General features: G+C 51.1%; 1 protein-coding gene across 15 annotated transcripts in view; it reads right to left on the bottom strand.

Moving 5' to 3' along the window:
- Positions 1-1045: 1045 nt before the first annotated feature.
- MORC2 (MORC family CW-type zinc finger 2) overlaps positions 1046-27654 on the bottom strand; it is a 41093-nt gene continuing 14484 nt past the window's right edge. For 3 of the 15 annotated variants that reach the window (XM_044929927.2, XM_044929926.2, XM_044929933.2), the window contains 25 exons: positions 21249-21317; positions 20673-20763; positions 17166-17274; positions 13605-13764; positions 13386-13497; positions 12858-12983; positions 12345-12424; positions 11620-11702; positions 11046-11131; positions 9608-9748; positions 9361-9515; positions 9092-9220; positions 8502-8607; positions 8078-8210; positions 6983-7057; positions 6526-6906; positions 5879-6013; positions 5432-5486; positions 4895-5054; positions 4548-4790; positions 4370-4463; positions 2443-2631; positions 2256-2348; positions 1701-1754; positions 1046-1301 (listed from right to left, as the gene is read on the bottom strand). In XM_044929927.2, the coding sequence (XP_044785862.2) occupies positions 1233-1301; positions 1701-1754; positions 2256-2348; positions 2443-2631; positions 4370-4463; positions 4548-4790; positions 4895-5054; positions 5432-5486; positions 5879-6013; positions 6526-6906; positions 6983-7057; positions 8078-8210; positions 8502-8607; positions 9092-9220; positions 9361-9515; positions 9608-9748; positions 11046-11131; positions 11620-11702; positions 12345-12424; positions 12858-12983; positions 13386-13497; positions 13605-13764; positions 17166-17274; positions 20673-20763; positions 21249-21317 (3128 nt within the window). In that variant the 3' untranslated portion in view covers positions 1046-1232. The remainder of the gene's footprint in view (positions 1302-1700; positions 1755-2255; positions 2349-2442; positions 2632-4369; positions 4464-4547; positions 4791-4894; positions 5055-5431; positions 5487-5878; positions 6014-6525; positions 6907-6982; positions 7058-8077; positions 8211-8501; positions 8608-9091; positions 9221-9360; positions 9516-9607; positions 9749-11045; positions 11132-11619; positions 11703-12344; positions 12425-12857; positions 12984-13385; positions 13498-13604; positions 13765-17165; positions 17275-20672; positions 20764-21248; positions 21318-27654) is intronic. The other 12 variants (XM_044929928.2, XM_044929930.2, XM_044929929.2 and 9 more) reach the window with 12 other exon arrangements.

The following is a 27654-nucleotide window of genomic DNA, read 5'->3' as shown; positions in this document are numbered from 1 at the left end:
CCTGCCTCCCTCACTATTGCTTCTCCACCTCCTGCAGTCTTCACAGGGCGGCACGTGGCCACTGCTGAGCAGAGGTGGGCCGATGCTGGAAACACACCGAGAGGTCAGAATTGCAGACCAGTGGGGCAAGATCATGGTTCTTGTGCCTTCAGAAAACCCAAAGACCCCAAATACAGGGGGGTAAGGAGTGAGTTGGGGGAAATCGAACCAGAACTTTTCCAATGGCCATTACAGAAAATTCAGCGACTCTGGCCTTGGTCTTTGACCCTGAGTTGTTTGAGGACCACAGCAGTATGAGGCTGTGACTAGGCAGAGGGAGGCATGGCATGCCCAGGGGCTCGGTGACCACCCCCTCCCATCTGCCCCAAACCAGAGACCCTGACAGGGTGTGGTGGGGCGAACAGAGGGGAAGCAATAAGAGCAGCAGCCCTCCCCAGGACCCTGCCACAGTGGCGGACGAGGCCACCACCAGACCAGCACGGCGCTCCTTCACACAAAGGATTCCTAAGGGGACTCCTTTGGAACGCAAATGATGTGCTACCCAGGTCAGCAGTCTGACCAGTCAGATCTGTCCACGCCTTAACCTGGACTCAAGTTTTTGTGGCAGGAAACCTCACCATCTACCGCTAGCTAAGGAAATGTCCAACAGGGAGAATTTAGGTGGTGGATGGGGAAGCTGAACAGGAGGCTCTTTCTTCCCCGAGCTGACTGCACAGTGCCACAGCCGAGAAGACCGACCACTCGGACCACCACTCACCTCCCTGACCTGAGGCAGGGAGCTCCTCAGCGCTAAGCCTCCTGCTGATGGTAGCCCCATGGAGATCCCCTGGATTGAAGCTCCTGGGGGAGCACCAGCCTGGGAAGGGTCCTGTCCCTCCCCCAGCCCTGCCCCTGGAGCCCCTCCAACTTCCAAACGGCGCTGGAATTCACCACATCTTGAGGAGCCAGGAGCCGAGAGAAGCAACTCAAGACTTGGCATCCTGGTTCTGTCCTTTGCCCAAGAGTCACCAAAAAAAATGTATGGTCTCACAGCAGGCACAGCATGTTGTTTCTTTCAAAAAATAAATATTTATCAACTTAGGGTGGAAGAGTCAAACAATCAGTCTCTCTCCCACCAAAAGCACAGATATCCCGTGAGTCAAACGAAGGTAAGTCCATCAACCCATAAATGAAACGCCACCCTCAGGAGCTCTGCCTTGAGGGGCAGGGGAGCTGATCTCTGGCTTCGGGCCCTAGTCCCCCTTGGTGATCAGGTCCTCGATGTAGGCATCCAGCTCGTCGTCTGTGTTAATGTCTAAGTCCTGGAACAGAGCAGGGCAGGGTCAGCCGGGGCTCACAGGGTGGTGGGAGGCCCGCCTCCCCAGCCTTCTTGCAGCCCAGGCCATGCCCTCTACTCTCCCCCTCTACCCTGTCGAGCCGCCCTTGATCATCCATCCCCTCCCCGTCCTCCCACTCCTGCCCGCCTCCCCCCACCCAGGTCCCGCCTGCCCCAGCCTCACTCTTACACTCAACACATCCAACAGCTCAGTCCCGCCACCCACCCCGGGTTGTTCCCGTCTCAGTATAGGCGTCCCCCCTTCCCTCCACTCAGGGACTCAGACAGACTCGAGCAGTCGCTCTTGTTCCCCCGTCCTCCCCTCAGACACTTCTCTCCCTCCTCACTGGCACCATCCAAGGTTCAGGCCTCCAGAATCTCTCACCCAGATAACTGGGAACCTCCTCAGTGGAGTCCTGGACTCTAACCTCGGCCTCTCCTACAACCAACCAAAGTAAGTGTCTTAGGCTGCACACGTCTCAGCACCATAAGGTCCAGGGACCTCCCACCTGGTACAGGGCCCTGCCGTGGGCCCTGCTCTTCTCTCTGCCTGCAGCTCACACCCCACCCCAGCACGTCTGCTTCTGCCTTGGGCCCAACCACCACCTCACAGAGGCTCCCTTGACACTCTAGTACAGTGGCTTCCCGTTGCTCTCTCCTGTTTCCTTTGTGGCACTTCCCGCCGTCAACAGTTCTGTCTCCTCCCCTTGCTGTGCTCCAAGAGCAGGGCCCCTATTGGTCACCAGGGGTCACAGGACAGGGATCCCCAGTTTCCTGCCCAGATGAAGGGCTGAGACCACAGGACATTCCCCACTTGTGGGCTACCCACTCCCATCCAGGTGTCATCTGGAAAACCAAGAATGTCTTTGTTTCATGACTCCAAGGTGTCTCAAACCAGGTTGCAGGCCACCGTGTCTAAACAAGGGCAAAAGTCTGATACCGTGGGTCTGGCTGGGATGAGGCCCAGGCAGCCGCACCACCTCCAGCCCTCCTGGTCAGGATGCTGTGCCGCCAGGGTTGGAACCACATATTCCTATGAGTGGGGAGAAGGGAGCACGAGGTACCCAGCCCCCTCCCCGCCCAAGACACCAGGTGGTCCGCTGCAATGAGAGGGTGGCCTGGCTCACCTCCTGCACCTTTTGCAGGAGTGCCACGATGTTGGTCCTCAGCTTCTGCAGCTTCTCCTCGGTCTCACGCAGCTTTCTCTCGGATGTGCGCAGGCTCTCCTCAGAAGCCTTGGCCCGCGAGTCGGCACGGCTCTGGTAGGAATGGCACAGGTTCTGGAGCCCGACTTCATACTGCTTGAAGTACTCTTTCTGTTGGAAGAGAAGCCAGTGGGTAAGTGCGTGGGCTCACAAGGGTCCCCAGGGCCCTTCCAGACGGGCACTGGTGTCCCCAACTGGCTCAGCACCAGGAAGCTCCGCCTGAATGGATATCAAACCCAGGAGCCAGTGTCCCTGCAGCTCCGAGAGGAAAGACCTTGAGGCCCACCTCACAGGGCTGCCTCAAGGGTGGAGACGGGATCACACACAGGAAGCACTTGGCAAAGAGCTCTGCAAACCCCAAGCCGTGAGTAAACGTGAGGCAGGATCCTCAACCGTTCTCCTTTTAACCCGACAACAGCACTGATGAGCGATCCACACCCGGGCCACACCCAACCAGTATGTACTGAGCTCGTCAGCAGCAGACAGCCCATCCATGTTTGTGTAGTGTATTTATAGAGCACACGACTTTTCACCATCTTCTCCAAGCACCTGAAAGTCCCCAGCAGTGTGCAGTGATGTTAACTAGCAGCTTCTCTAGACAGGAGCTTTTTCAAAGTAGCAGAACACTTGTTTTGAGTGAAAGTTACATGGTATCTCAATATGAAAAACAATTTAGGTGTATCTCTTCATGTTTAATTTATTTTCAAAGTTATTATGATTTACTCATGAATCACTAGTGAGAATGAAAGGGCCATTTTGATAAACACAAACCTAGAACCAGCAGTCTGGCTGACCACCACAGTCTCTCCAACTATAGCATTTATTTACTTCTCTGAAGACCTATGAGCTACCCAGCACTGTGGCTCCTCAGTGCTGTTTTTAAAACGTTGTTAGAATGCTTTATTTACAATCTAGAATACTATCCTAGTAAATCAAGATGGCAACAGAAACTTCAAGTTCTGCACAGAAAATAATTATCACTTGGCAGCTCAAAATAAATGTTCAAGCAGGTGCCAAGAGTATTAAAATTTAACATACAATGTCATGAGCCTAACTATGATTCCTATATGTTTTTGAATTTTTTCACTTTTAAGCCATTACAGATTCACATGCAGTTGTGTTCCTTTTAAAGTACACATTTGAATCTAGTATTGCAGGGCACCTGAGCACTTCATGGAGCGCTTTCGCAGCATGAGGAGAAGTAGGATGGTCATTTACAAACGGACACAGACACAGTGAACATTAGTTCTGGTGTGTCCCTAACGTGAAAGAATGAAAGTTTGAGTTATTTTAGGCATTTCCCTTAGGAGGCTATTAAGGTGGTCCATTAGTGGTACCTCCTTTTACAAGCGTGAGCCAAAAGACTATTTCAGGCTCAGACACTCCTGCTGACCGTGCTTTGGCCTGGGTCATGCCCACTGTAGAAATCCCACTGCACCCAGGCTTTGCTCGTTTTGGCAACAGCCTGAAGCCAAAAGCAATGAAGCTGACAAGAGGATGGCAGGCCAAGCCTGCTGGCCTATCAGCAGTGTGTTCCCAGGACCTGCAGAAGATGCCTGCAGCCCAAACAAGGGCGAGTACTGAGGCGCAGCAGCTCCCTGGGAACCCTGGGAACTTATCGCCTGGACAGCAAGACCCTTGTCCTCTCAAGGTGTTCCGGGTTCAAATCTTGGCTCTATCACAGCAGACTGTTAACCTCTCTGAGCCTGAGTTTCTTCAACTCCTAGCCTCATTTCCTTGAAGTGGAATGGAGATAAAACTCCCTGCTTTTCTCTCTGACAGACCTTATGGAGCACACAACTGAGACCTGGCAGTCACAAGAAGCACCAAGGTGGGTGGGTAGACTCACCAGAGGAAACGAGATCAGCTCATCTGAATTCATAGCACTCAGCTCCTTCTTAGAGATTGGGAAACTTGGAGGCAGGAAGTACCGTAAACAATTCCTGAACAAGAAAGAAGGTAGGAATCAGAGTGGCACAGAGTCGGTGGGGAGCCACCACTGGTCCCGGAGCGGGACGACGACACACCGGAGAATCTGGACGAGGAGGTCGATGGTCTCGTGGTTGGTGCTGGGGGCGGTGGTGTCAGGCTCGATGGGGATGCAGTCCGAGGTGGAGGGCTCCACCGTGGCTACAGCTTGCTGGGCCACCAAATCCCCCGCCGGGGCCGCCGCCACCGCCGCCTCTTCCCTGCCCTGGCGCGTGTCTGGGCGCTCATACTCTGGGGACGGGGGCTTCATCAACCGCACGTCGTCGCTGCCTTTCTCCACCCTAGAGAGAACCCAGTGTTTGCCACACGTGTTCCAGGCTCCCAGGCGGGCTGCCTGCCCCTGCCCTGGCCAACTGTCAACCCATCTTCCTGGAAGGGGTGTTACCAGCGGTCTCTTGGTGTTGTGTCCGTGGGCACATAGTCAAATTTCACCTTCCACCGCATCGCATTCTTGCCCACCTCCACAGCTGTGACACGGCCTGTGTACCACTCCCTATTCACACGCACCTCCACGTGCAGCCCTTTATCTGAGAGTGGGAGCAGGGCTGGAGTCAGAAAAGTGGATGCACTAGAGCCCCCCACCCAGCCAGGGCCGCCCAGGTTCACAGACAAGAATCCCTAGAAGCTTGATCCCACTACGCCAGGGATGTGGAGCCCAGCCAACTTGGCCTCCGTCCCCCACTTCCCCCTCACGAGGGTGCCACAGAGCAGCAGCATGAGTGACGGCCAGAGGTGAACACCAAGGAACTGACGCCAAAAATAAACATGAGGCTGTGCTATCCTCAGAAGGCTTCTCCAAATTCACACTTGAAACCACTGTTGGAGGAGAGCCCAGAGCCAACAAAGCCTTCGCAATGAGGTGCCGCTGACCAAGGGACCCTTTCCCACTGACCCAGAGGCTCCAGGCACCTCCTAAACTTACCTTTCTGAGCCCTCTTGAGGTCAGCCGACTCCTCTTCCCCAGAGCTGTCTGAGAGCTGCAAGGACAGTCTGTTAGAGACACCGCCAGTGCCCCTGCAGAGCAGACCATCTGCCCGGGGTCATCTCATGCCACCTCAGACAGCTTCTTAAATGCCCGAGCTTCATGGAGAACCACTCTCTCAACCACTATCTCAGTATCTACACACCTGCCTCCAAAAACCTCGATGAACAAGAGGAGGCAAGGGGCAGAGAGGCTCAGATCTGTGTGGGTGTCAGCTCAGGCCTGTGAGCAGAGGTGCAGTGCATCTCAAGACCCTCCCAGGCACTGGCTTCCAGGCTTATGTACTGGCTTCCAGGCGTGTGTACGACTGCAGGCCCCTCAGAGGGGGCCTGGGCTTCTGGTCAGCTCGTGTCAGACTGCAGGGGTGGGAGGAGGCTGAGGACCTACCTCATTCAAGTCCTTCTTTTCCTCCTTCACAACCAACTTGCCCCGCTTGGACCTCTCCTTCCTCTTCTCAGCCTCTTCCTCTGCTTCTTCCTCATCAGAGACCCCGAGGCTCCGCTTCCGACTGGGAGTGGCCTGCTGCAAAAGCAGCAGGAATGTGAGGGACTCTTTCAGCCCCTCAGGTGCTGGAAGAGCCCATGTGACGTAAAGGAGCCATTCAGAGAGGGGCCTGTGGGTCTCCGTGCCCACCAGGGCTGGGCACCCAACACAACGAGGGACAGAGCAACCCCCAGGCCCGACACCCACGAGGACCTCTGCTCAGAGCTGTCACGGCAGGGCCCTCGGTTCACGTCTTACTGAGCCACACCCACCACTGCTGTCCCCAAGATGCACCCTCTGCCCACAGCAGGAGAAGCCAGTGGAGGTGACTTGAGTCTGTGGGGTACCAAACCTCAGAGGGGTACCAGAAAACTTCCTGGACAGGCGACCAACAAGCTCTGTGCCCCCCGCCCAGTGCCTTCACATCCCTCTCCTTTGCAGGGGCAGCAGGGAAGCCGGGATTTCCACCAAGCACTGCCCCCATGCAACCAACACTGCCCCTCCATCCTGGTACCACTGAGGGCGGCGCTGGGGGAGCTGCAGCCGCTCACCGGGGCGAGTTTAGTGGGCAGCTCTGGCTTCTTGACCACTGGCGTCTTCAGAGCTCGGGAGGAAGGGACCTCCCGAGGGCTCCTGGAGTTGGGCTGCGGAGATGGTAACGGTGGCTGTGCTGGGGGGGTGGGCAGGCACGCAGGCCTGCCCAGAGTGTTGGCAGGCTTCCGGGGTGCCTCGGGAGGCTGGAGTAGCCGGGAAGTGCTGGCCTCCTCCCGGGTGGCCAGGGCAGCAGGCTTTGGGGCGTTACTGATGACAGGAGCCTTTCTGGGCTGGTTGGCTGGCCTGGGTGCTTGCAGGGAAGGGGGTCTGCTCGGGGCATTCTTGATCACAGCAGGTAAAGGAGGCGACCGAGGACGCTGAGGTCTACGTGCAGGTTCCTGAAAGAGGCTCAGAGTGAGAATACCAATCCCAGCATGAGACCCAAGAAGAGCCCCCGCCACCCCAGGGCTTCACCTCAGAGGAAGGTCTGGTGGTCACTTCCAAGGGCAGTTTCTTCAGGTCAGCCTGGGAGCGAATGGGTGTGGTTTTCTGCAGAGTAAACAGGATGAGGAGGTTGTCTGGTGCTTGGAAGTCAACTCTTTTTGGAGCCCTCTCTATTTGGGACAGTGGGCAAATAAAGACCATCTGGACCACAGTCCTAATATTACAAGCCTCCCATTCTCACTGAGAAGACAGAAACTCACAGACAGTAAACCACCAACAAATTACAAGATTCTACATGATTATTCCAGCAATCAAGAGACGGGAAAAGTATCAATGCACTAAATTCCCACAAAACAAGGGGAAAAAGACAGGAGATCCCTGATGGACAAAGCCAGAAAGGACCCATGGGATTTGGCAGATGGAGGAACATACAATACGATGAGAGCACCTGCCTGACCAGAAGCCAGAAAGGAAAACACTTTTGTAATAAACATGATAAAAGGTTGAGGCCACACACGTATCTTAAAAAACCCTGACTAATCAGTTAAGGCAAAAACAATAACCAGTTTTGAAAAGAAATACATGAAAAAAATGGTTCAATTTTAGAAATATGAAATTCAAATTATAAGATGTGTATCTTTTTTCAAGTTTTCAAAAACATTTAAAAAGTACTAGTATTAAAAAAAAAAACCTACGATATAATACATCTTCTGGAAGATACCTTGGAAATAAATCCACAGAATTTTTAAAATCCTTTTACTCTTTCAAATTCACTTCTGGAAAACTATCCTATAAAAATAATTAGACATAAAAAAAAGTATGTCTGTGATTTGACACAAAAGTCATGATCTCAAATATATGTATTTATGTTAGTGGTCATAAAAAGCTGGATATGAAGTTAACAGTTACCTCTAAAATAAGATATTTCCTGGAGTTTCAAAACATTCCAAATGAATTGGACCTCTTTGTCATGTACAATTTTTTTTTCAGAATAATCAAGGCATAGGAGAAGGGGGTGTTGGGAAGCTCAGGCAGTGCTTATGGGTTCAAAAGGAGAGTGAAACTAGCCTGAGGGGACAGATGAGCTACTGAGGGGCCCTGCCCATCTGCCCACTGCCCACTCACTTGCAGGGCCTCCAGCTTCTCCTGCTGCTGGCGAATTTTTTCTGTCAATTGCTTCTGCTTCTCTTCCTGTGTCTTCAGGTCCTTTTTCAGTGTCCCCAAGGGAAACTTCTGCTTCTGTTCCGAAGCCTCACACCTGTGGAGAGGAGGTGCTAGAGCAGGCATGGCGAGACGGCTCCAGGCAGGGCAGGCTCCTTTCTCCTCAACCAGCCCATGCTCTCTCATCAGAGCAACCTCAGACCTCCCAAACGCACAGAATACTCACTGCAGGACACGCTTCTGTTTGTATTTCCAGGCACTTAGTATGCACAGCAAGACAGAGATGTAAGGATAGAGCGGTGACCTCAAGAAGCACAGTGGAAGGGTGGAGGAAGCTCAGGGGGTGCGGGGGAATGCCCACAAACTCCTTGTTAGAAAAAGCGCTCACCGGTCCTGCTCAGGATCAGGGTTCATGGAGCAAACCCAAGTGTCAGGGTAATCTCTCTCCACAGAATTCAGCTGAAAGGGGAGTGTCCGCCACTTCAGACACAAATCTGTGACACAAAAAACACCCCCAAGCGTCAGCCATGCCCACCAATAACAGTCAGGCTCCTCCCAGCCAGGCCCAAGGCAGAGACGCCCTGACTGTCCATGCAAAGATCCTCAGCCTGGTTCCACCTCTGCCTTCCCAACAGAACAGTCACTCTTCCCAGGGACAGTGATTCCAGCAAGGATGGAAACTTTATTCATACACCCTCAGCGGCCCCAGCCCTCTCCTGCTTCCAGCAGGATCCTGGCACAGTCATCACTCACATTTCTACCCATGTGGTACCACACTGGGTTAGATGACCTCCTGCCTCATTCAGGTGGAACACATGGGCAAGGCACAGTCCCAAGACTGAGTTCCCAGGGCCATCACCAGACAGACTGGTATACCCAGGGAGACAGAAGTCCCTGACTGTCAGCGCAGTGCAGAGACCAGCACGGGGCCACGATGGAAAGGAGCCGGGGAGAGGGGCTGCATGACACCCAGCTCACCACACTGGATGGTGGTCGGGATCTCCATGGATCGCCGCCGCTTGTAGCGCAGGTCACTGGATGGGGGCTGGTTCCAGTTGGCAGAGAGGTAGCCAAATTCATCCCAGAACTTGATGATTCCCCGCTGGGCTGGAAGGCAAACAGCCACGTGTCAAGTGAGGAGTCGAGTGAGGCATCAGGCCCCTGGACGGGGAGGACCCCGGCTGGCAGGGAGGACCCCGGCTGGCGGGGAGGAGGGCCCCAGCTGGCAGGGAGGGGCGCGGCACTACCGATGGCGATGTCCTTCCAGTACTGCGCCAGGTGCTCCCCCATGGCCCGCAGGAGGTGCCGGTACTCCTTGGCATCTGCAAAGTCCTGCTTGTTGTGTGTGGGCTCCAGGACCAGGTAGGGCACATCGACGACCCCGACAACCCCGCCGCACGCCCTGCAGGAGACGGAGGGAGACACCTCACTCACCCACTGGCCAAAGCCCGCCCACCACCTGTCCACGCAGAAGCCCTCCCTGGCAGCACTCACATGCCACCTTCCAGCTGTGGGCCCACTTTCTCATACATCTTGATCAGGCGGCTACAGTTATAGATGAACATTCCATCCAGGTCCCGGTGTTCAATGTTGACCCCGAAAACAAAGTTCAGTTCCTTAGGTTCTTTAAGTGCTCTGAGAAGGCGAAAGATAAATTCAAGCAGATCAACCCCTTAACACACACCATAGTGTTTACGATTAAGCTGAAACTTGAGACACTTAGATGTTTTGCCTTTGCATTTAATATGCAACCTGTTAAGACTCAGTAAGGTCACTGTGCAGTCACTCTTAGTTCCCCCTCATTAAAAGCAAATGACTTTGGCTTTTGGTATCAAACAGGAATGGATTTAAGAATGAAGCAGGTTCTGTGAAGCTGCTGCAAATCTCTGCAAAGATAGCTGTACTTTGGAATAAACACAAGGTAATCTGCAGACAGTAGAGAATCCGCCTGCAATGTAGGAGACTCGGGTTCAATCCTCGATCTTTGGGGTGGGGACGATCCCCTGGAGAAGGGAATGACAACCCACTCCAGTATTCTTGCCTGGAGAATTCCATGGACAGAGGAGCCTGGTGGCTGCAGTTCACGGGGTCACAGAGTCAGACACGGCTGAGCGACCAACACTTGCACTGCAGTGTGCATCAACACTCCACCAGTGTGACAATGGTTAATGTTAAAGAGACAGAAATCCACAAGAACAACGAACATGTGAGACAACAAACACCTCATGGGATGTTAACAAAATCATGGAAACTGAAAAGCAGATAGACAACCAGTGGACGGACTCACAAGACAGAAACTGGACACCTAGGCCTGTGGTGAGGAGGTCAAGAAGCAAGCAGGACTCACACCCAGAGCCTGCAGACCCCAGACGCGCAGGCAGACACAGAGATCATGCGATGAGCATGACAAATGCCCAGTTTAGATGAAAAGGAACAAACTCAACCTATAGCATTATTCTATATCTGTAACCAGGGATAAAAATTAAGAGGCGGTATCACCAAGTGGGAGGCGTATAAGGAACTTTACAGTTGTATTTCTTACACGTCCTATATTTTCCAAGCTGTGTATGATGAGCACTTTATCCACGCTTTCAATGAAAAGAAAAACTAAAAAGGAAGGGAAGAGGGCAAGGACAGGGAAGGTGGGGAGAGAACAGAGGCGAGAGAGGGAAGGGGAGGGAAGGCGAGACAGTGCCAGGAGGACAGGCTGGTGCCCCACTCACGGTGCCGGTTCCGCCCGCCGAGTCCTGGCTCAGGAGGGAGCTGAGCCAGGAGCCACTCCTGGGAATCACAGCATTAAAGGCTTTCTCAAGGGAGCCATGTGTGACAAAGGGCAACCGAGCAGGGTGGGGAGGGAGACCTCGAGCTCTCTGTCCATCATCCACACAGAAGTACATGGTTACACCAGAGCCGCGGGCAGCTGGGCACTCACCGCTGCTTGGCCTCCTTGATCCGCTTCTTGACATCAGCTTCCCTGCGCAGAGTAATGGCTGTGTTCTGGACCTGCCGCAACATCACCTAGAGACACACGCCAGCTCCAGGTAAGGAGAGGAAGGCCTCTGGGCCACAGCTGGGAATGTCGCAACAACAGGCCTGAACTGCTCACTGTGAATCATGTGGACGCCAAGACCAGACCTAGAAATTTAGCTTTCTGCAGAAAAGGGCCCTTACTAGGGACAAGTTCAAAAGCTGTGCTTCATGTTATCAGAGTTGCTGACATTAAGGAAACAACCCCAACCAAAGCCACAGTCTACAGAGGTGCATATGGCAGAGGAGGGGCAGAGAACTGCTTCGACCATTACTACTGTGTGTGACCTGGGCAATCGACCCTCTTCCATTTCCTTCTATGAACTGAGGATACTATAACAGTGTCCTCCTCGTGTGGCGAGGTGCCATGAGTGTGCAATAGTGACTACAGAAACATCAACATATCACATTTCACAGCTTTAGCGCAAGGGTTCATGATTGGCAGGACATGGAGCCAGGTCGGCAACACTGAGTCTCACCCTGGAGTCCCGCGTGAGGTCTCCGCCCAGGCGCACTTCCAACGTCCGAGCTTTGCTCTCTGCCTCCCGTGCCTTCTCTTCAGCTGAAACCCAGAAGAAGAAACCATGATAAGGACGCAAAAGGTCAAAACTCTTGGTCAATTCCCCCTTAGTGTGCAGTCCCCATGGGATGAGATGTTTGACACTGTCCGGGAACACGAGAGCGCCGGAGCGCAGACTTGCTTGGAAAGTCAAGGAGGCTGCGAGGAAAATAGACACATTTTCCCAACTCTACAAATAAATCAGACAAATAAAAAACTGCCCGAGGCAGCAAAAACTAAACTGTCAGTAGGAGCTGCAAGTTTCCAATGTCCTCAGCAAATCACTCTCTGCGAGCGGCCAAGAAGCTCTGCCAGCATGAGAGACCTTGCGATTTTTGCCCTGGAGTCAAGAAAACCAATTTCATGAGTATCTGTGCCAGAGGCCAGCGTGGGATTCTTCGCTTTGGGCAGATGAGCTGAGGAGTTAGTGCTGCTTTAGGTAAGTGCCTATAAATGGGTGAAGGAGTAGCCTGGGGAGAAAAACTGCTGAGGCGACTGGAACGAGGAGGGAGGGTACAAGAGGAACCGGAGCAGAGGTTCAGGACAGCCCACCCCTGGGTGCTGGATGGAGCTTTTGCCTGGATCCTGCTTTTGCCACAAGTCCCCAGACAATACTGCCAACCCTCCTGCCCAAGGGTTCATTACCAATCCTCGCCACGTGCTCAGCTTTCTTCACCTCCTGCTCCGCACGGGTCTTGAACCGGCTTGATGTGTACTTGTACATCCTGGGGGAGAGGTAGGTAACCTCAGGGCCCAAGTAAGAGGGACCCAGGGCAGCAAGGGTCCTCGCCGGCCACCGCATGAGTCGAAGCTGGGTTTCTTTTAGCAAAAACACTCAATTCCCTATTCCACTTGCCCTCTGCCTCCTGCTCCATCTCTGAAAAGCAGCCTCCCTGCACTCACTGACATAGCCCCCTGTGCCAGCTGAGCACCCTCCACCTCAGAAGGCACACTCAGCGAGCCCCCCAAGCCAGCTCCACCCCTCCCTCAGTACCCAACAAGTTTCTCCACAGTAAATCGCAAGCAGTTTAAAGGCCCAAATGCAGTCAACACTGTCAGCCACTCACCCACCAGGACTCCAACAATGCCCCAAAGACACTTGGTCAGGCCCTGTCCTAGGCCTGAGGAAACAGCAGGCCCAGGTGGGCAGGCCCCTACCTGGGCTTGTACAGGCAGCAGGAGAGCCGCTTGGTCTGCACCTTGTGCCCGTGGATGAAGATCCGCATCCGGGGATCAATGTAGAGCACGGCAGCGTAGGCACGGAAGGAGCGGCGCTCTGGCTTCCTGGAGGTGCGGGAACAGAGCGTCTGTCTCTGCCCCACTCCCAGGCCACTCCAGGGCTGGCTGCACAGCCTCTCCTCAGGCTCTCCACCTTTCCACTTCCCACCTCGGCTTCTCTTGCTGTCGAGGGGTGCCTTCCCTGGGTGGGCACGTGCCCACCACATCCCCACTATAGACTCGGCAATTCCGCGCCCCTCTAGGCCTCTGTCTCTTCCTCAGTTAAGGAGTTGGGGCAAGGATCTGGATTAGCTGAGGACCTGCTGTCATCCTATTCATCCCTTCTGCCTCATGGCAGGAAGACGTGCATTCTTAGATTTGCCAGCTCTAAAGCTGGGGAGTTCAGGGCACACGCTCATCCCTCTCCTCAGGCCACCTCCCTTTGCCTCCCTCCCCAGCCACACTCACGTGCCCTCCGGCGAAGTCTCTGCCATCTGGATATCCCTTGGATTTGAGACTATGTCCAGCTCTGGCTCTCCGTTATCCATGAGTTTGAGGTTGAAGATGATTACCAGCGTTCCTAGGAAACAGAAACCCTATGGTTCTGCCAGGCAACCCCAGCCAACCCCACAGCACTCGGGGCCCTGGCACTCCGCTGCCAGAGCTGCAGGTGCAAAGCGTCCTTACCGCTGTCCCCAAGAATCTTCATGAACTGAGTCATCACCTCCTCTTCATTGCGGAAGGGAGAGTATTTGTAGATGAGTTCCGTCTCGATGGCAAACTTCTCCACGTTGTCTGTGACAGGTTCCCGGGTCCGAGCATTCCAAGTGGGCAACGGGACTATCACCTTTGGAGTAAGCACAGCAGATGCTTTGAAGAAAGCCCCAGAACAGCCTTCCCCCAAAATACGCATCCATCTTGTCCCTCCCCACGGTAGCCCCACACTGGCCCAGAGTCCCCAGCCAGGTGACAGAGGCTCTAGCTTTGGCCCTTCCCAAGGCTCAGCCTCAGCTGCTAGGTCCTCTGGGTACCTATGCTGGTTGATGGCCCGGGGGTCTCTGCATGAGCAGGTCCCTGCTTGGGATGTCCTTGGTCACTTCCCCATTTTGGTAATAATTTGACTTTTTCCCCTAAGCAAAATATATTTCCAACTAGTGAAACTCCAATACTTTGGCCACTTGATGCGAAGAACTGACTCATCTGAAAAGACCCCAATGCTGGGAAAGATTGAAGGCAGGAAGAGAAGGGGACGATAGAGGATGAGATGGCTGAATGGCATCACCGACTCAATGGACATGCGTTTGAGTGAACTCCGGGAGTTGGTGATGGACAGGGAGGCCTGGCGTGCGGCAGTCCATGGGGCCGCAGAGAGTCGGACACAATTGAGCAACTGAACTGAAGTGAATCCGAAGGTGCACACAGACGTAACTTACAACTCAGCAATTGTACCCCAGTTATCTACCCTAGGAGAAATTCCTGTATATACTTACCGACATATGTGTAAGAAAAATAGAAATAACTACGGAATGGATAAGCTAAACTATAGCATATTCATAGCACGGAATTCTGGGCAGTGATGAAAATGAACCACCTACAGCTACTAGCATCAGCAGGGATGGAGCTCACAGGCAATGACATGAGAGCAGCAGAATCAACAACAAACCCGAGGGAGGGAGGTCCGCGAGGAGGGAACGTGGGTCCCCTTGTTGATGTATGACAGAAAACCACAAAATGCTGTAAAGCAATTATCCTTCTGTTAAATTAAAAAAAAACAACCCTACAGTATGGGTCCATTTATATAAAATTCATAACTAGGAAACTAAACTACTATTCACGAATGCATACACAGGGGACAGAACTATAAAACAAGGAAACGATCATCAGCAAAGCAGCTTCTTCAGAGGTGAAGTGAGGATATGGTGGGTGAGGGGCACAGAGGGACCTCCAGCCTCAGTCTGTGACGGTGGCTATGTGAGTACCTGCTCTATGATCTACAGTGTTAATTGCTGCTCTATAGCAAAGTGATTCAGTTACATATACCCAGATCTTAATATGCCCTGTCATATGTATGAGATTTAATCTTACATCTAAGTAATCTTCTAAAAAATCCTACTCTTGTCAATTATACCTCAGTAAAGCTAGGGGCAAAAAGTCCTACTCATTCTTCAAAAACCCTACAGCAAATGCCACTTCTCCAGAGGCATCAACTGAACCTCCCGCAGCTCCCGGGGAGCCCTGTGGCCTGGGATTCCCTCTCCCGAGGGAACAAGCTCTACACCCCAGCAGGGTCGAAACTGATGCCCACCCTGTGCAGAAGGGGACTCTGTGTCTTAACAAGCTCTGTGGTGATAAACTGTTAAGAGTTCTGAGGCCCTTCACTGGTTCCTAAGAACCAACCCTGGGGCTGGTTTGGACACATTCCTACCCAGCTGAAAATGATCTTATTTTAAAATCTTGGCTGAGTTCACACTAGAGCACGATCCAAAATAGTGACCTTCTAGCACCAAGTAAGGAAAAAATTTCAACCTAGCTTTTTGGCCAGGGGTATTGAGCTCCATTTGTGTTCTATGAATCTGTGCCTCTCGCCACACCTCCCATCCTTCTCAGCATCCCAGGTGACAAGCGCATCGCTTTAACCTGTGGGCTCTTCACGGCTTTTGGCATCGCCTGCCGTGGGAACACAGCTCCTTTTCTTTCGGTGTCGCCACTCTCTTGGTTTCCCCTGCACACCAGGACCTCAGCCGTCCACGAACCCTCCTCCTTCCCCTTCCCCTCTCCAACTGACTGACCACCAAATCTGAAGCCCCACGAGATGACGACCACTCATATTTATCCAACTTCCTGGAGTCCCGCCAGGCTACAAACAGCCGCGGCCTCTCAACACCAGTGCCCTGATCTTTCCAGTCCAGCCACCAAATAGCCAAACTGATCTTTCCAAAGAGAATCTGACACTGTCATACCCCTGCTTAGATTCCCTTTAGTGGCTGCTTTTAATAAAGTCTCACACACTTCCCAAGGCCTGGGGGTCAAGTCCAACTTGCCCTCCCTGTTCTCCAGAGGCTTCTACCATCTGCCAAGCCCCCACCCACTCTCAGGACCTGGACCACTTCTGCTGACGTGCACCCCTCCTCCTGCCACCCTCAGTCGTTCACGAAAAGACGCGAAGAGCCCAGCAGGGGCTGCACCCTCCGGCCCCTCCTTCCCAAGAATGCTCTCCTGCTGCGGCACCTGACTCACTGAAGAGGCAAACGCGCTCCCTGGCTCACCAGGAAAATGCGCAGGAGCTCATCTACTTCGATCCAGCCTCGCATCTAAACAAGGCCAGGGCCCGTCCAGGCACAGCCAGCCAACACAGATGGAAGCCACTGAAGCTCTGACCGAATCCGCCTGCTTACGCGACAGACATGTTCTCTGCAGACCCGCTCGGCCCCCTTTCTCAACCTCTTGCCTCCATTTCTCACAGCAAAGGAGGTAGTCCAGCCTGAGGCTGGGCAGGCCTTCCATGATCCTCCAGTGAGCGGGCATGGACCTCACCAGACCAGCTCTGCAGATATCTGAGCCACCAGGCCCAGAATCAGCTGGGTAACTTATGTTTTTAATTACCAAAAGGTTTCAAAATCAGAATATTCTAGAGTCATTAGACCTTCCTTCTAGTGTAACAATAATCAGCTGGGGCTGAGTGACAGCTGCCACTTACCGAAGAACTTAACACTGATTTCCCATGTGTTTACCTGCTTCACTCCCCACCCAGGCCCCTGCGGGTAATCAGACTGCCTCTCTGATACTGACGGTGAACAGAAAATGCACTCAGGGCACATGCCACTAAATCACCATCACACCGGAAAGACAGCGCTCTTCCTATTATTATCACCAGCTGTGGTCTCCACCCATAGTGGGGGAGGCCCCAAACACTCCCCCTGATAAAACAGCTCTCCAGAGGGACACCCCCAGCCCCGACCCACACCCCAGGACCAAACTCAAGCTGCAGATCTAGGAGAGATACAAATGCACTTCTTGGCTCCTGCCACGTGCAGCCTCATTCTTAGAACAACTTCTCTAAAGCTGTGAAATGACACCTGCCTTAACCCCTTAACCAATTCATACAACCAACTGGCTAATCCCCTAACCGGGGGTGTGGCTGCAATCCTGAAACCCCAACAAGCCCAGCATACAAGTGACCTGCGAGAAGAGCCTGGACAGAACTGGGAGACGTGGGATGGTGACTAGGAACGTGAGGGGGGGACCCACCTCATCAATGCCTTCCTCCTCATGAAAGGTGCGTGACAGGAAGAGGCAGGTCATGGTGTCTTCCTTCTTGGTGAAGAGGATAAAATCCTTCCCGATGCGCATCGAGCCCCTGAAAGGGAAGCAGACAAGGATTACTCTCCCAGGGAATCAAAAGCTCGACTGAAAAAAAGAGCAAATCCCTGCTCTGGGTGTGATGAAACTGCCTTTGGAGGATTCTCCTGAAGGCGTCCGTGGGGCCCAGGACCCCCTGCTGAGCGCCACAGCCCTCGAGCCCCTTCCTCCCCTGAGACACTCCTCCTCCTGTCCTTCACGGGCCCAGCTCTCCTTACCACCTTCTCCACAAGGCCCCACCACACTAGGCTCTCTCCTCTCTCACCACCGAGCACCAGCCCCAGCCTGTCGCTTCCGTGCTCTGGGCACCTCCCAGCCACACAGGCTTCACTCCAGTAACACCTTCAACACGTTGACTTCCATGCTGAGCATATCCAGCTCACACTAACCCACCCCATCCGCTTGTTGAAGGACAGCACTGTCAGGAGAAGGGAACAGCCCACAATACCTGTGCTCACAAGTCCTCTAAAACCAGGGTGACCTCGAGGCTCAGCCGAATACAGGGCTAAGCAGGCAAAGCATCATTGCTGAAGAGTTTCAAGGCGGCCTACCACTGGCTCATGGCCTATAACCACAGCCATCCTGGGTCTTGAATTGTATTGTTATGTCTACTCATTAAGCCACAGGTCCCTGCTGTTGGACCCGAGTGGTTTCTGAAGAAATATGCCTTGAGGCTGACTTCCAGAAGGCAGAAGTCTGAATGGAATCAACTGCCCCTTCCTCAACTTGGCCGAGTTAATCCTTCTGAGGAGCAGGCAAGGATCTTTCCCAACAATATGAAACAGGGTAAAAGCGTGAAACACTGGCGGAGGGGTGCCCACCGAACAATGGCCACGCAGTTCCCGTCTCCTGAGCAGATTCTGCTACCTCATTAGTCCTCTAAGACCCCAGGGCGGTGATGGTGGTGCGAAGCCGTATTACTGTCTTCTGTGTACAAACACAAGCCGGGCCGGCATGCCAAGCACACAAGTGAATGCCATGACCGATTTCCCCAAACATTCGGGAAAACTCCAGGACACTATCCAGAGACACCCTGGGGGCTGCCAAGTTCTGTCTCTCGTTCTCCGTTTTTCGAGGCGCTGGCAATGCTCCCTCCCCCAGACGATCCCATGGTCCTCCTCCTGCCTCCCTGAAGCCTGCTGCTGCTGCTGCTGTGTCACTTCAGTCGTGTCCGACTCTGTGCAACCCCATAGACGGCCTCCTACCAGGCTCCCCCATCCCTGGGATTCTCCAGGCAAGAACCCTGGAGCGGGTTACCATTTCCTTCTCCAATGCATGAAAGTGAAAAGTGAAAGGGAAGTCACTCAGTTGAGTCCAACTCTTAGCAACCCCATGGACTGCAGCCTACCAGGCTCCTCCATCCATGGGATTTTCCAGGCAAGAGTACTGGAGTGGGGTGCCATCGCCTTCTCCTCCCTGAAGCCTACCAGAGGCAAAATGCGGCGAGCCAGCTTGCCTTCTGTCAAAGCCTGCTCATGCCCTAATTTGGCAAAATCTCACTTTTGTGCCTCTTCCCTCTGTCTTTGATCCTGACCTTGGAGGGAAAATAAATAGCAACCACTCAAAAATGCCACTTCTCTGCCGACTTCTCTGCTTCTTAGCCTTCTTCTCACCACAAATCACTTCCTCCTGAAACTCTCAATTTCTAAATTCAACTCAAAATGAATTCAGTCTGAACACTAGATGGCCCCATCTCAATGGCTCCTCCCCAAAAGGCGTTCTACTAAAATGCGCTGATGACAACACTCCCAACCTCTGTGTTTTCCTTCCTGGTCTTCTAGGCACTTTCAGGCTCACATTTCTTCTGCTCCCGAAACTTGCTCAGTAAGGAAGAATGTCAGGGATTAGAAGCCCATATTCTACAGCAGGAAGCAGACGTTCAGAGAGGAGAAAGGGCTTGTCTGCAGCCATAGAGCTGATGAAACCACATGGGAGGAGGCTGCCTACCATCCAGGAGGGAAGTCCGGGCTTCTTACATCTGACACATCAGTGGTTGGAAACTTAGATGACCACACCAGAATCACCTAGGGAACACGTCAGGGGCAAAAAAAAAGGTTCCCAGACCCTACCCCAGGTCCACCAAAGCAAGCCAAAAATTTAGCATGGAAAGATTAAAGAAGGAGAGAGAAAATCAGAAGTGAGAAACCAGGCTAGGGCACTCATGGCCCTGAGCGAGAGCGCGTAGTTCTTAACCCACTCACACGCGTTACACCCCAAGTTACAAAGGAGGAAGCCGAGCCTCAGAGGGTAAGTGACTGATGTCACATCCGAACCCTGGTTTATCTGACTGAAGTGAGGCAGACAGCAGCTCCGGCCTTGCCATCAGAAAGACGTGGTGCACACCTCAGCTCTACACCTGGGCATTTTCACACCTCTGGGCAAGTCACTTCACCCAGATAAACCTTGCTTCTTGCATCTGAAGCTGAGAATCATGGTACCTACACCTCACAGGGCTTGGGTGAGGATTAAACTATATCACCCAGGTGAAGTTTTTCAGCACAGTGTCCAGCACGTGCTAAGTGCCTGACACTGAGAGACGAGTGGGAAGTCCAGGCATTAGGTCTGTGTAGTCATGGGAGGCATCGTCTCTCTGCCGCACAAGCCCAAGCCTGCTGCACAGATGCACAGCCGATGCTGCTGCCCGGCCAAACACACCCTCAAAGAACACAACACGTTTCCACAGCAAGACCAGAAACATGACTCAGAACTCCATCTGTACAAACTCTAATCCCAATAAATCTTATTCCATCCAAAGGTATGTACAGCTGGAAGCGAGCATTTCAGAAATAGAAACCCTTCTCTTGGGGCTTTGCTCAAAACCAGAACAACACATTCCACACACCAAACAAGTGGGAACCAAGGGACTGAGAAAGAAGTCCCAAGGGATATGAAGACATAAGGTAAGTCCCTGCTACAGGGCCTGGCAGGACATGTGAGCAGCAACCAGGCCCTCCATGCGGGGGAGGCTTTGGGTCTCTCACCCTGGATCCCCAGTGCCTGGCACAAAGCATGACAGCTGCTCTGGGAACAACGCTGCACCGGGAGATCCTCACCGCCTCAGATGCATCCCCAGCACACCAAACGACCACGAGCATCCTCAATCAGAGGTACAAATGAGAATTTCCAACCAGAGGGGAGGCACCGTTCCAGAACACAGTGCTAAGAGAAGCCTACAGATTCTCCTTCCTCAACGGTTCTGGAAATTCACACTCTTTCATCTGTGGCGTAAACCAGACTGAAAGTTGGTTTAGTTCACGTTTCTGGCCATCAGTTGCTAAGCCCCTAACCACCACCCCTTCCTGACTGTCCTCCTGTTCCAGGATTAAGGTGATGGAGTGACAGGGAGAGCAACGCTTGATTTTGTTGAGTCCTGTGATGGGCTTCTGGTATACTTACGACTTTAACCCGTTCCCGTACTGCCCGATCTGGGTGGACTCAGGCGTTCGCTTGGCCGACTTCCCGAACTGGATCACGCTGGCAGCATCACCTGAAGAGGCAGGCGAGAAAGAAAGGGCAAAGTGTGCTTTTCTTTCCCAGGCTCTCAAAAATCAATCCAAGCGGGGCTGTCTGTCTACTGAAAACCTCTGCCAGGAAATTCACAACTGGGAGGCAAATGGAGGAAACCTGCGATCGGCCCGTCAGCGCCACCATCACGAGGTCCTAGTTCCATTACCAGAACACGCTAACGAGGCTGGGGCAGGCCACAGTTCCAGCTCCAGGATGTTATGCAAGCCAATGTCAACAGACAAGTAGCCTGATGGACTTAAGGCTGCCATTCAGATCCTATCTCCCACATTAGGACAAGACCTGGCAAATCCGTGAGTGGAATTAAGCCTGAGATGTTGCAAGAGACTGCCCTCGCCCTTCTAGTCACAAGAGTGAGGCAACAGAAAAACAAATGAACACAATAAGCATTTTATAAAAATGCTTAGTTGCATCCTCCCCAAAAGAAGCAATCAGCCCATCACTTACTTGGATCCATTCCCGCTCCATCATCCAAAAAACAAAGCATAAATCCTCCTCGAAGGTCCTCTCGCCTTTCTGTAAAAGAAGGAGCTGCCATTACTAGGCGGTTACCCACCAGAGGGCAGCGACTTGGGTATGATTGGAAGGCGTTTCACTGTGGAGCTGGGTCCAAAAAGGTCTTCTCCTTCTAGCAATGCCAGCAGGGGAGAGGGAAATGGGAAAGTTTGCTTTTCTTTCCCAGGCTCTCAAAACTCAAAGGTCTGAGCCTCATTCAACCCAAGGGCCTGGGAGGAGGGGCAGTCACTGGACAGTAAGATATGGTACAGCTGTGGCCAGGCATCCTGGCTGATGGGAAGGAACCCCACAGACTAAGGCCACCCTCCCGAGGGGAAAAAGAACCCCCTGCAGGGGCCGCTGCTGCAGCAGCAAGTGGTCACTCAGAGTAGTCTGGGTCCAAGTACACCACGAACGCCATACAAGAGTCTCCCCAATAGGGAAAGGGCTGCTAAACGAGAGTTTCCAAGGTGCCCTTCGACTCCAGTCATGAGTTGACACGGGCAAAGGAGGAACAGCACAGGTCTTGGGATCAGGAGACCATGTACACTAAAAGGAGGAAGGCCAGTTTACAGTGCTACAGAGATAAGTCCAAACTGGCTTTGGAGTCTAGTTCCTAACTGAGGACATTTCTGTCTCCACCAAGCTACAGTTTGTCCACTTTATACAACTACCTTAGCAAGGGAATCTCAGTCTAAAATGCTCTGTCCTCCCCTCCGGCTAAAGATTCAAGTAAATTATAATTGCCTCTTAAATGGGTTAATGTAATTTAAAATGCTATTTCAAAAGTACAATAAACCACAGAGATTTTCAAGTATCACTTGCTGTTCAGGAAGCTGAACTTTCAGTTCAGTTCAGTCGCTCAGTCGTGTCCAACTCTTTGTGACCCCATGGACTGCAGCACGCCAGGCTTCCCTGTCCATCACTGACTCCCAGAGCTTACTCAAACTCATGTCCATCAAGTCGGTGATGCCATCCAACCATCTCATCCTCTGTCGTCCCCTTCTCCTCCCACCTTCAATCTTTCCCAGCATCAGGGTCTTTTCCAATGAGTCAGTTCTTCATTTCAGGTGGCCAAAGTATTGGAGCTTCAGCTTCAGGATCAGTCCTTCCAATGAATATTTAGGACTGATTTCTTTAGGACTGACTGGTTTGATCTCCTTGCAGCCCAAGGGAGTCTCAAGAGTCTTCTCCAACACTGCAGTTCAAAAGCATCAGTTCTTCGGCACTTAATTTTCTTTATAATCCAGCTCTCACATCCATACATGACTACTGGAAAAACCATAGCTCTGACTAGACTAGCTTTGACTTTGTTGGCAAAGTAATGTCTCTGCTTTTTAATATGCTATGTATGTTGGTCATAGCTTTTCTTCCAAGGAGCAAGCATCTTTTAATTTCATGGCTGAACTTTGCTGAAACATTAACAAATGCTTCTTGATAGTTCAAGCATAAGGACCTTCCTGGAAGCCCGACTGGTAGATAAGAAAATTTCTCCTTGTGGCAGAGACTTTTATCAGTCTGGAGAATCCAAATGAGATCTAGTAAGCAGAAGCAAGTGCAGAAAAGGGACAAAAATCTTCAAAGTTTTCTTCTGGAGGAAGCAAAGTGTCAGATGGAGACTCAACTGGGTCAGGGACAGAGCATGGTACAGGAAGTGTTCTAAATGTAGCCAAGAGCCATTTGCTGGATGATTTAGCCTAAGATGCACATGAAGACTCTGCTTTGGGAGCTAGAAAGTGGTTCAAGCCAAATGCATCTGAAAAATCTCCAAGGATTACTAGTATTTCTTGAACACTACCTAGGAAGTTGCTTCCAGGCCCTTGCGTTTGGTAGAATAGGACTCACAGGCTGTTTTAACACACAGTCATCTCTTAACACTGGCTCTGAGATCCTTTTCTTGCTCAAGGACTTCATTTTAAATCTTTTTCATACCGTTTAAGAGACACACCTATGGAGGGTCCTCCTGGCCATATAAATGACCCACAGCCTGAAAGCGTCTAGCAGTGTTCAGGTCCATGGTCATGTGCAGCCAAGACAGACTAGCTGACATGGCAGTAACTCCTTCAACTTCGTAAAAAAAAAACAAAAAACAGGCAGTATGGCATCTTCACAATGCTTCACAATCACACATTTATTTGATGTGCCTGGCCCTGTAATGAAGATAATAGCCAAGAACAATGCCACTATGACCACTGCCTTCAGGGAGCTTCCAGTCCAGTGGACACTATCCCCTGCAAGCATATAGTTAAGAAGCAGAAGAAGACAGAGAAGAGCGTCAGCTCGAGCAAAAGCAGTGTGCGTTTAAAAATCACCTGAAGAGCTTGTTACAACAGATTCTGGGCTCCACCCTGGAGGACCTGAGGTCTCCATCTGCATTTCTAAACTGTTCCCAGGCGATGCCAATACTGTCCACTACTGGACCACTCTTTGTAAAGCAGAGCTAGAGTTAGCAAGAACTAGAGGCTCCCCTGCCTGCAACAAAACCTCCAGATGTTCCAGCAGTTAGGACATGCATGCCTCACACCTTCTACTCACTTTAATCAACCAACTGAATGACATCCGAAGCCTCGAGGAAAGGATTCTATGAAGCTGGTGGGAGTTCTGGACAGAGGAGGGGCTCTGGGCAGCTGGGGATTGTCTGCGCCCCCTCTCACATCCTAGAGGAGGACAGAACCAAACTGCCTTCTGTGCAGTTGTGCCTCAGACCAGTGGCAGCTTAGGACGATCACAGAACCATGTGGGAGGCTGCCCATCTAAGCTACCCCTATATGACCAAGTCTGGCTTCTCCCAATTACTGCAACATTCCTCCATCCAGCTCCCACTGAGGAGAACAGGAAAAAGAAGCTGGAGGAGACATAAAATGGAGCTTTAAGTGAACCGTCAGAGGTAACAAGATAACGCTGTCCTCAGCAGAGGCTGTAACAGAACGACCATCAAGTTATTCATCGTACTCTGCAATCTGTTTGAACAGTATTCATTTCAGCTGCATTTGCTCTAAGTTTCCATTTACTAACCACTGACCTGGCATCACAAGAGGAATCTTTCTTAGAAGCACAGCAGTCCCTATTGAAGGAAGTCCAGAAAGTCAATAAAAACATAGTCTGACAGGCATGTTCTAATCTGGCCTCATCTAACAGGAACACGTTGGGTATCGGAGTCTGGTTTCTTTCTCACCCTTCTTTAAGCTGTAATGTGAATTTGTGGCAAATTCAAACTACATTTGATGTTTGGGAAGATTTCTAAGTTCAGGATCAAGCTACTTTCAGAAAGGGAGACAGGAAAATACGTTCCCTGATAAATTAACAACAAAAACTTCATATTATATTATTAATTCTATTATCCTCCATACAGTTTGTCCTTTATGAACTAAAGAGCCTCTTGATGAATGTGAAAGAGCAGAGTGAAAAAGCTGGCTTAAAACTCAGCATTAAAAAAAAAATGAAGATCAAGACATGCGGTCCTATCACTTCATGGCAAATAGATGGGGAAACAATGGAAACACTGACAGACATTATTTCCTTGGGCTCCAAAAATCACTGCAGATGGTGACTACAGCCACGAAATTAAAAGACACTTGCTCTTTGTAAAACTATGACAAACCTAGAAAGCATATTAAAAAGCAGAGACATTACTTTAGCGACATAGGTCTATAGAGTGAAAGCTATGGTTTTTTCAGAAGTCAATGTATGGATGTGAGGGGTGGACCATAAACAAGGCTGAGCGCCAAACAACTGATGCTTTTGAACTGTCATGTTGGAGAAGACTCTTGAGAGTCCCCTGGACTGCAAGATCAAACCAGTCAATCCTATAGGAAATCAGTCCTGAACATTCATTGGAAGGACTGGATGCTGAAACTGAAGCTCCAATACTTTGGTCACTTGATGCGAAGAACTGACTCCTTATCAAAGACCCTGAAGCTAACAAAGACTGAAGGCAAGAGGAGAAGGGGACAACAGAGGATGAGATGATGGGATGGCATCAGCAACTCGATGCACATGAGTTTGAGCAAGCTCCAGGAGTTGGTGATGGACAGGGAGGCCTGGAGTGCTGCAGTCCAGGGGGTCACAAAGAGTCGGACACAACTGAGCAACTGAACAACAACAAATTCTATTATCCTACTTGTAAAATGAGGTAGCTTTTACTTCTATTGAATGTGCTAATATAACACTGAGGTAGAAGAGTGTGAAGCTGGGGCACCTCAGTCAAGATTCCCAATCTCAAGGCACTCGGAGTAAATGAAGTCTTTTCCCAAAACGGTAGAGTGCTTAGTGCTTCTATCATACCATTTAATCCGTAACTACCTTGATAGTTCCCTCTAGATCAAGTTATTGTTCCCTAATCATCTGTGGAGTGCTAACTGTCTCTGATTAACAACTAAATTCTCTAAGGGCAATTTAGCAAAGGCCCCACCTCATCCTCTCTGGACTCCTCCCAAAGTCCTCCCAAAGCACAACAGGTAACACTGAGCACACAATAAAAGTACACTGGGCTATTTGCATTTAAATTGAAATCCAACTGCTCTGTTGCATTCCAAGTGAAAGCACTGCATGTCTTTGCTGAAATCCACCCACCGAAGGTGGTAAACAACTGAAAGACTGAAATGAAAGGTCAAACGTGGTAAACAGGAGCAGAGATGATCTCTTTTAAAAGTTTTTCCCATGAATTCCCTGGCTGTCCAGTGTCTAGGATTCCTGGCTCTCACACTGTGACCCTAGGTTCAATCCCTGGTCAGGGAACTAAAATCCCATAAGCTACACAGTCCAAAAAAAAAAAAAAAGCTTCTTCCAAAACAGGATGATTTTTTCCCCTTCCACATCACTTGCAGTGGAGACCTATTCTCTGCTTTGCCATCTGTGCAATGATGTAAACAGCTTCGACTTCTTCCAGAGGTGGTAGTTCCTGCTCCTCACTGAAGCACTCCGGGGTGGGAGACCTACTGTGGTGCAGGAATGATACCTCCACCTGGCCTCCAGTTCAGTTCAGTTCAGTTCAGTCGCTCAGTCATGTCTGACTCTTTGCGACCCCGTGAATCGCAGCACACCAGGCCTCCCTGTCCATCATCAACTCCCGGAGTTCACTCAGACTCACATCCATGGAGTCGGTGATGCCATCCAGCCATCTCATCCTCTATCGTCCCCTTCTCCTCCTGCCCCCAATCCCTCCCAGCATCAGAGTCTTTTCCAGTGAGTCAACTCTTCGCATGAGGTGGCCAAAGTACTGGAGTTTCGGCTTCAGTATCATTCCCTCCAAAGAAATCCCAGGGCTGATCTCCTTCAGAATGCACTGGTTGGATCTCCTTGCAGTCCAAGGGACTCTCAAGAGTCTTCTCCAACACCACAGTTCAAAAGCATCAATTCTTCAGCACTCAGCCTTCTTCACAGTCCAACTCTCACATCCATACATGACCACAGGAAAAACCATAGCCTTGACTAGACGGACCTTTGTTGGCAAAGTAATGTCTCTGCTTTTGAATATGCTATCTAGGTTGGTCATAACTTTCCTTCCAAGGAGTAAGCGTCTTTTAATTTCGTGCCTGCAGTCACCATCTGCAGTGATTTTTGGAGCCCCCAAAAATAAAGTCTGACACTGTTTCCCCATCTATTTCCCATGAAGTGATGGGACCGGATGCCATGATCTTCCTTTTCTGAATGTTGAGCTTTAAGCCAACTTTTTCACTCTCCTCTTTCACTTTCATCAAGAGGCTTTTTAGTTCCTCTTCACTTTCTGCCATAAGGGTGGTGTCCTCTGCATATCTGAGGTTATTGATATTTCTCCCAGCAATCTTGATTCCAGCTTGTGCTTCTTCCAGTCCAGTGTTTCTTATGATGTACTGTGCATATAAGTTAAATAAGCAGGGTGATAATATACAGCCTTGATGTACTCCTTTTCCTATTTGGAACCAGTCTTTGTTCCATGTCCAGTTCTAACTGTTGCTTCCTGCCCTGAATACAGATTTCTCAACTAGACCATTCAGGTATGACCTAAATCAAATCCCTTATGATTATACAGTGGATGTGAGAAATAGATTTAAGGGCCTAGATCTGATAGACAGAGTCCCTGATGAACTATGGAATGAGGTTCGTGACATTGTACACAAGGCAGGGATCAAGACCATCCCCATGGAAAAGAAATGCAAAAAAGCAAAATGGCTGTCTGGGGAGGCCTTACAAATAGCTGTGAAAAGAAGAGAAGCGAAAAGCAAAGGAGAAAAGGAAAGATATAAGCATCTGAATGCAGAGTTCCAAAGATCAGCAAGAAGAGATAAGAAAGCCTTCCTCAGTGATCAATGCAAATAAATAGAGGAAAACAACAGAATGGGAAAGACTAGAGATCTCTTCAAGAAAATCAGAGATACCA

The sequence above is a fragment of the Bubalus bubalis genome, chromosome 17 (genome assembly GCF_019923935.1).
Source record: "Bubalus bubalis isolate 160015118507 breed Murrah chromosome 17, NDDB_SH_1, whole genome shotgun sequence".
Taxonomy (NCBI): domain Eukaryota; kingdom Metazoa; phylum Chordata; class Mammalia; order Artiodactyla; family Bovidae; genus Bubalus; species Bubalus bubalis.
The sequence above is the reverse complement of the archived record's forward strand: the minus strand, read 5'-3'. Positions and strand labels throughout refer to the sequence as shown.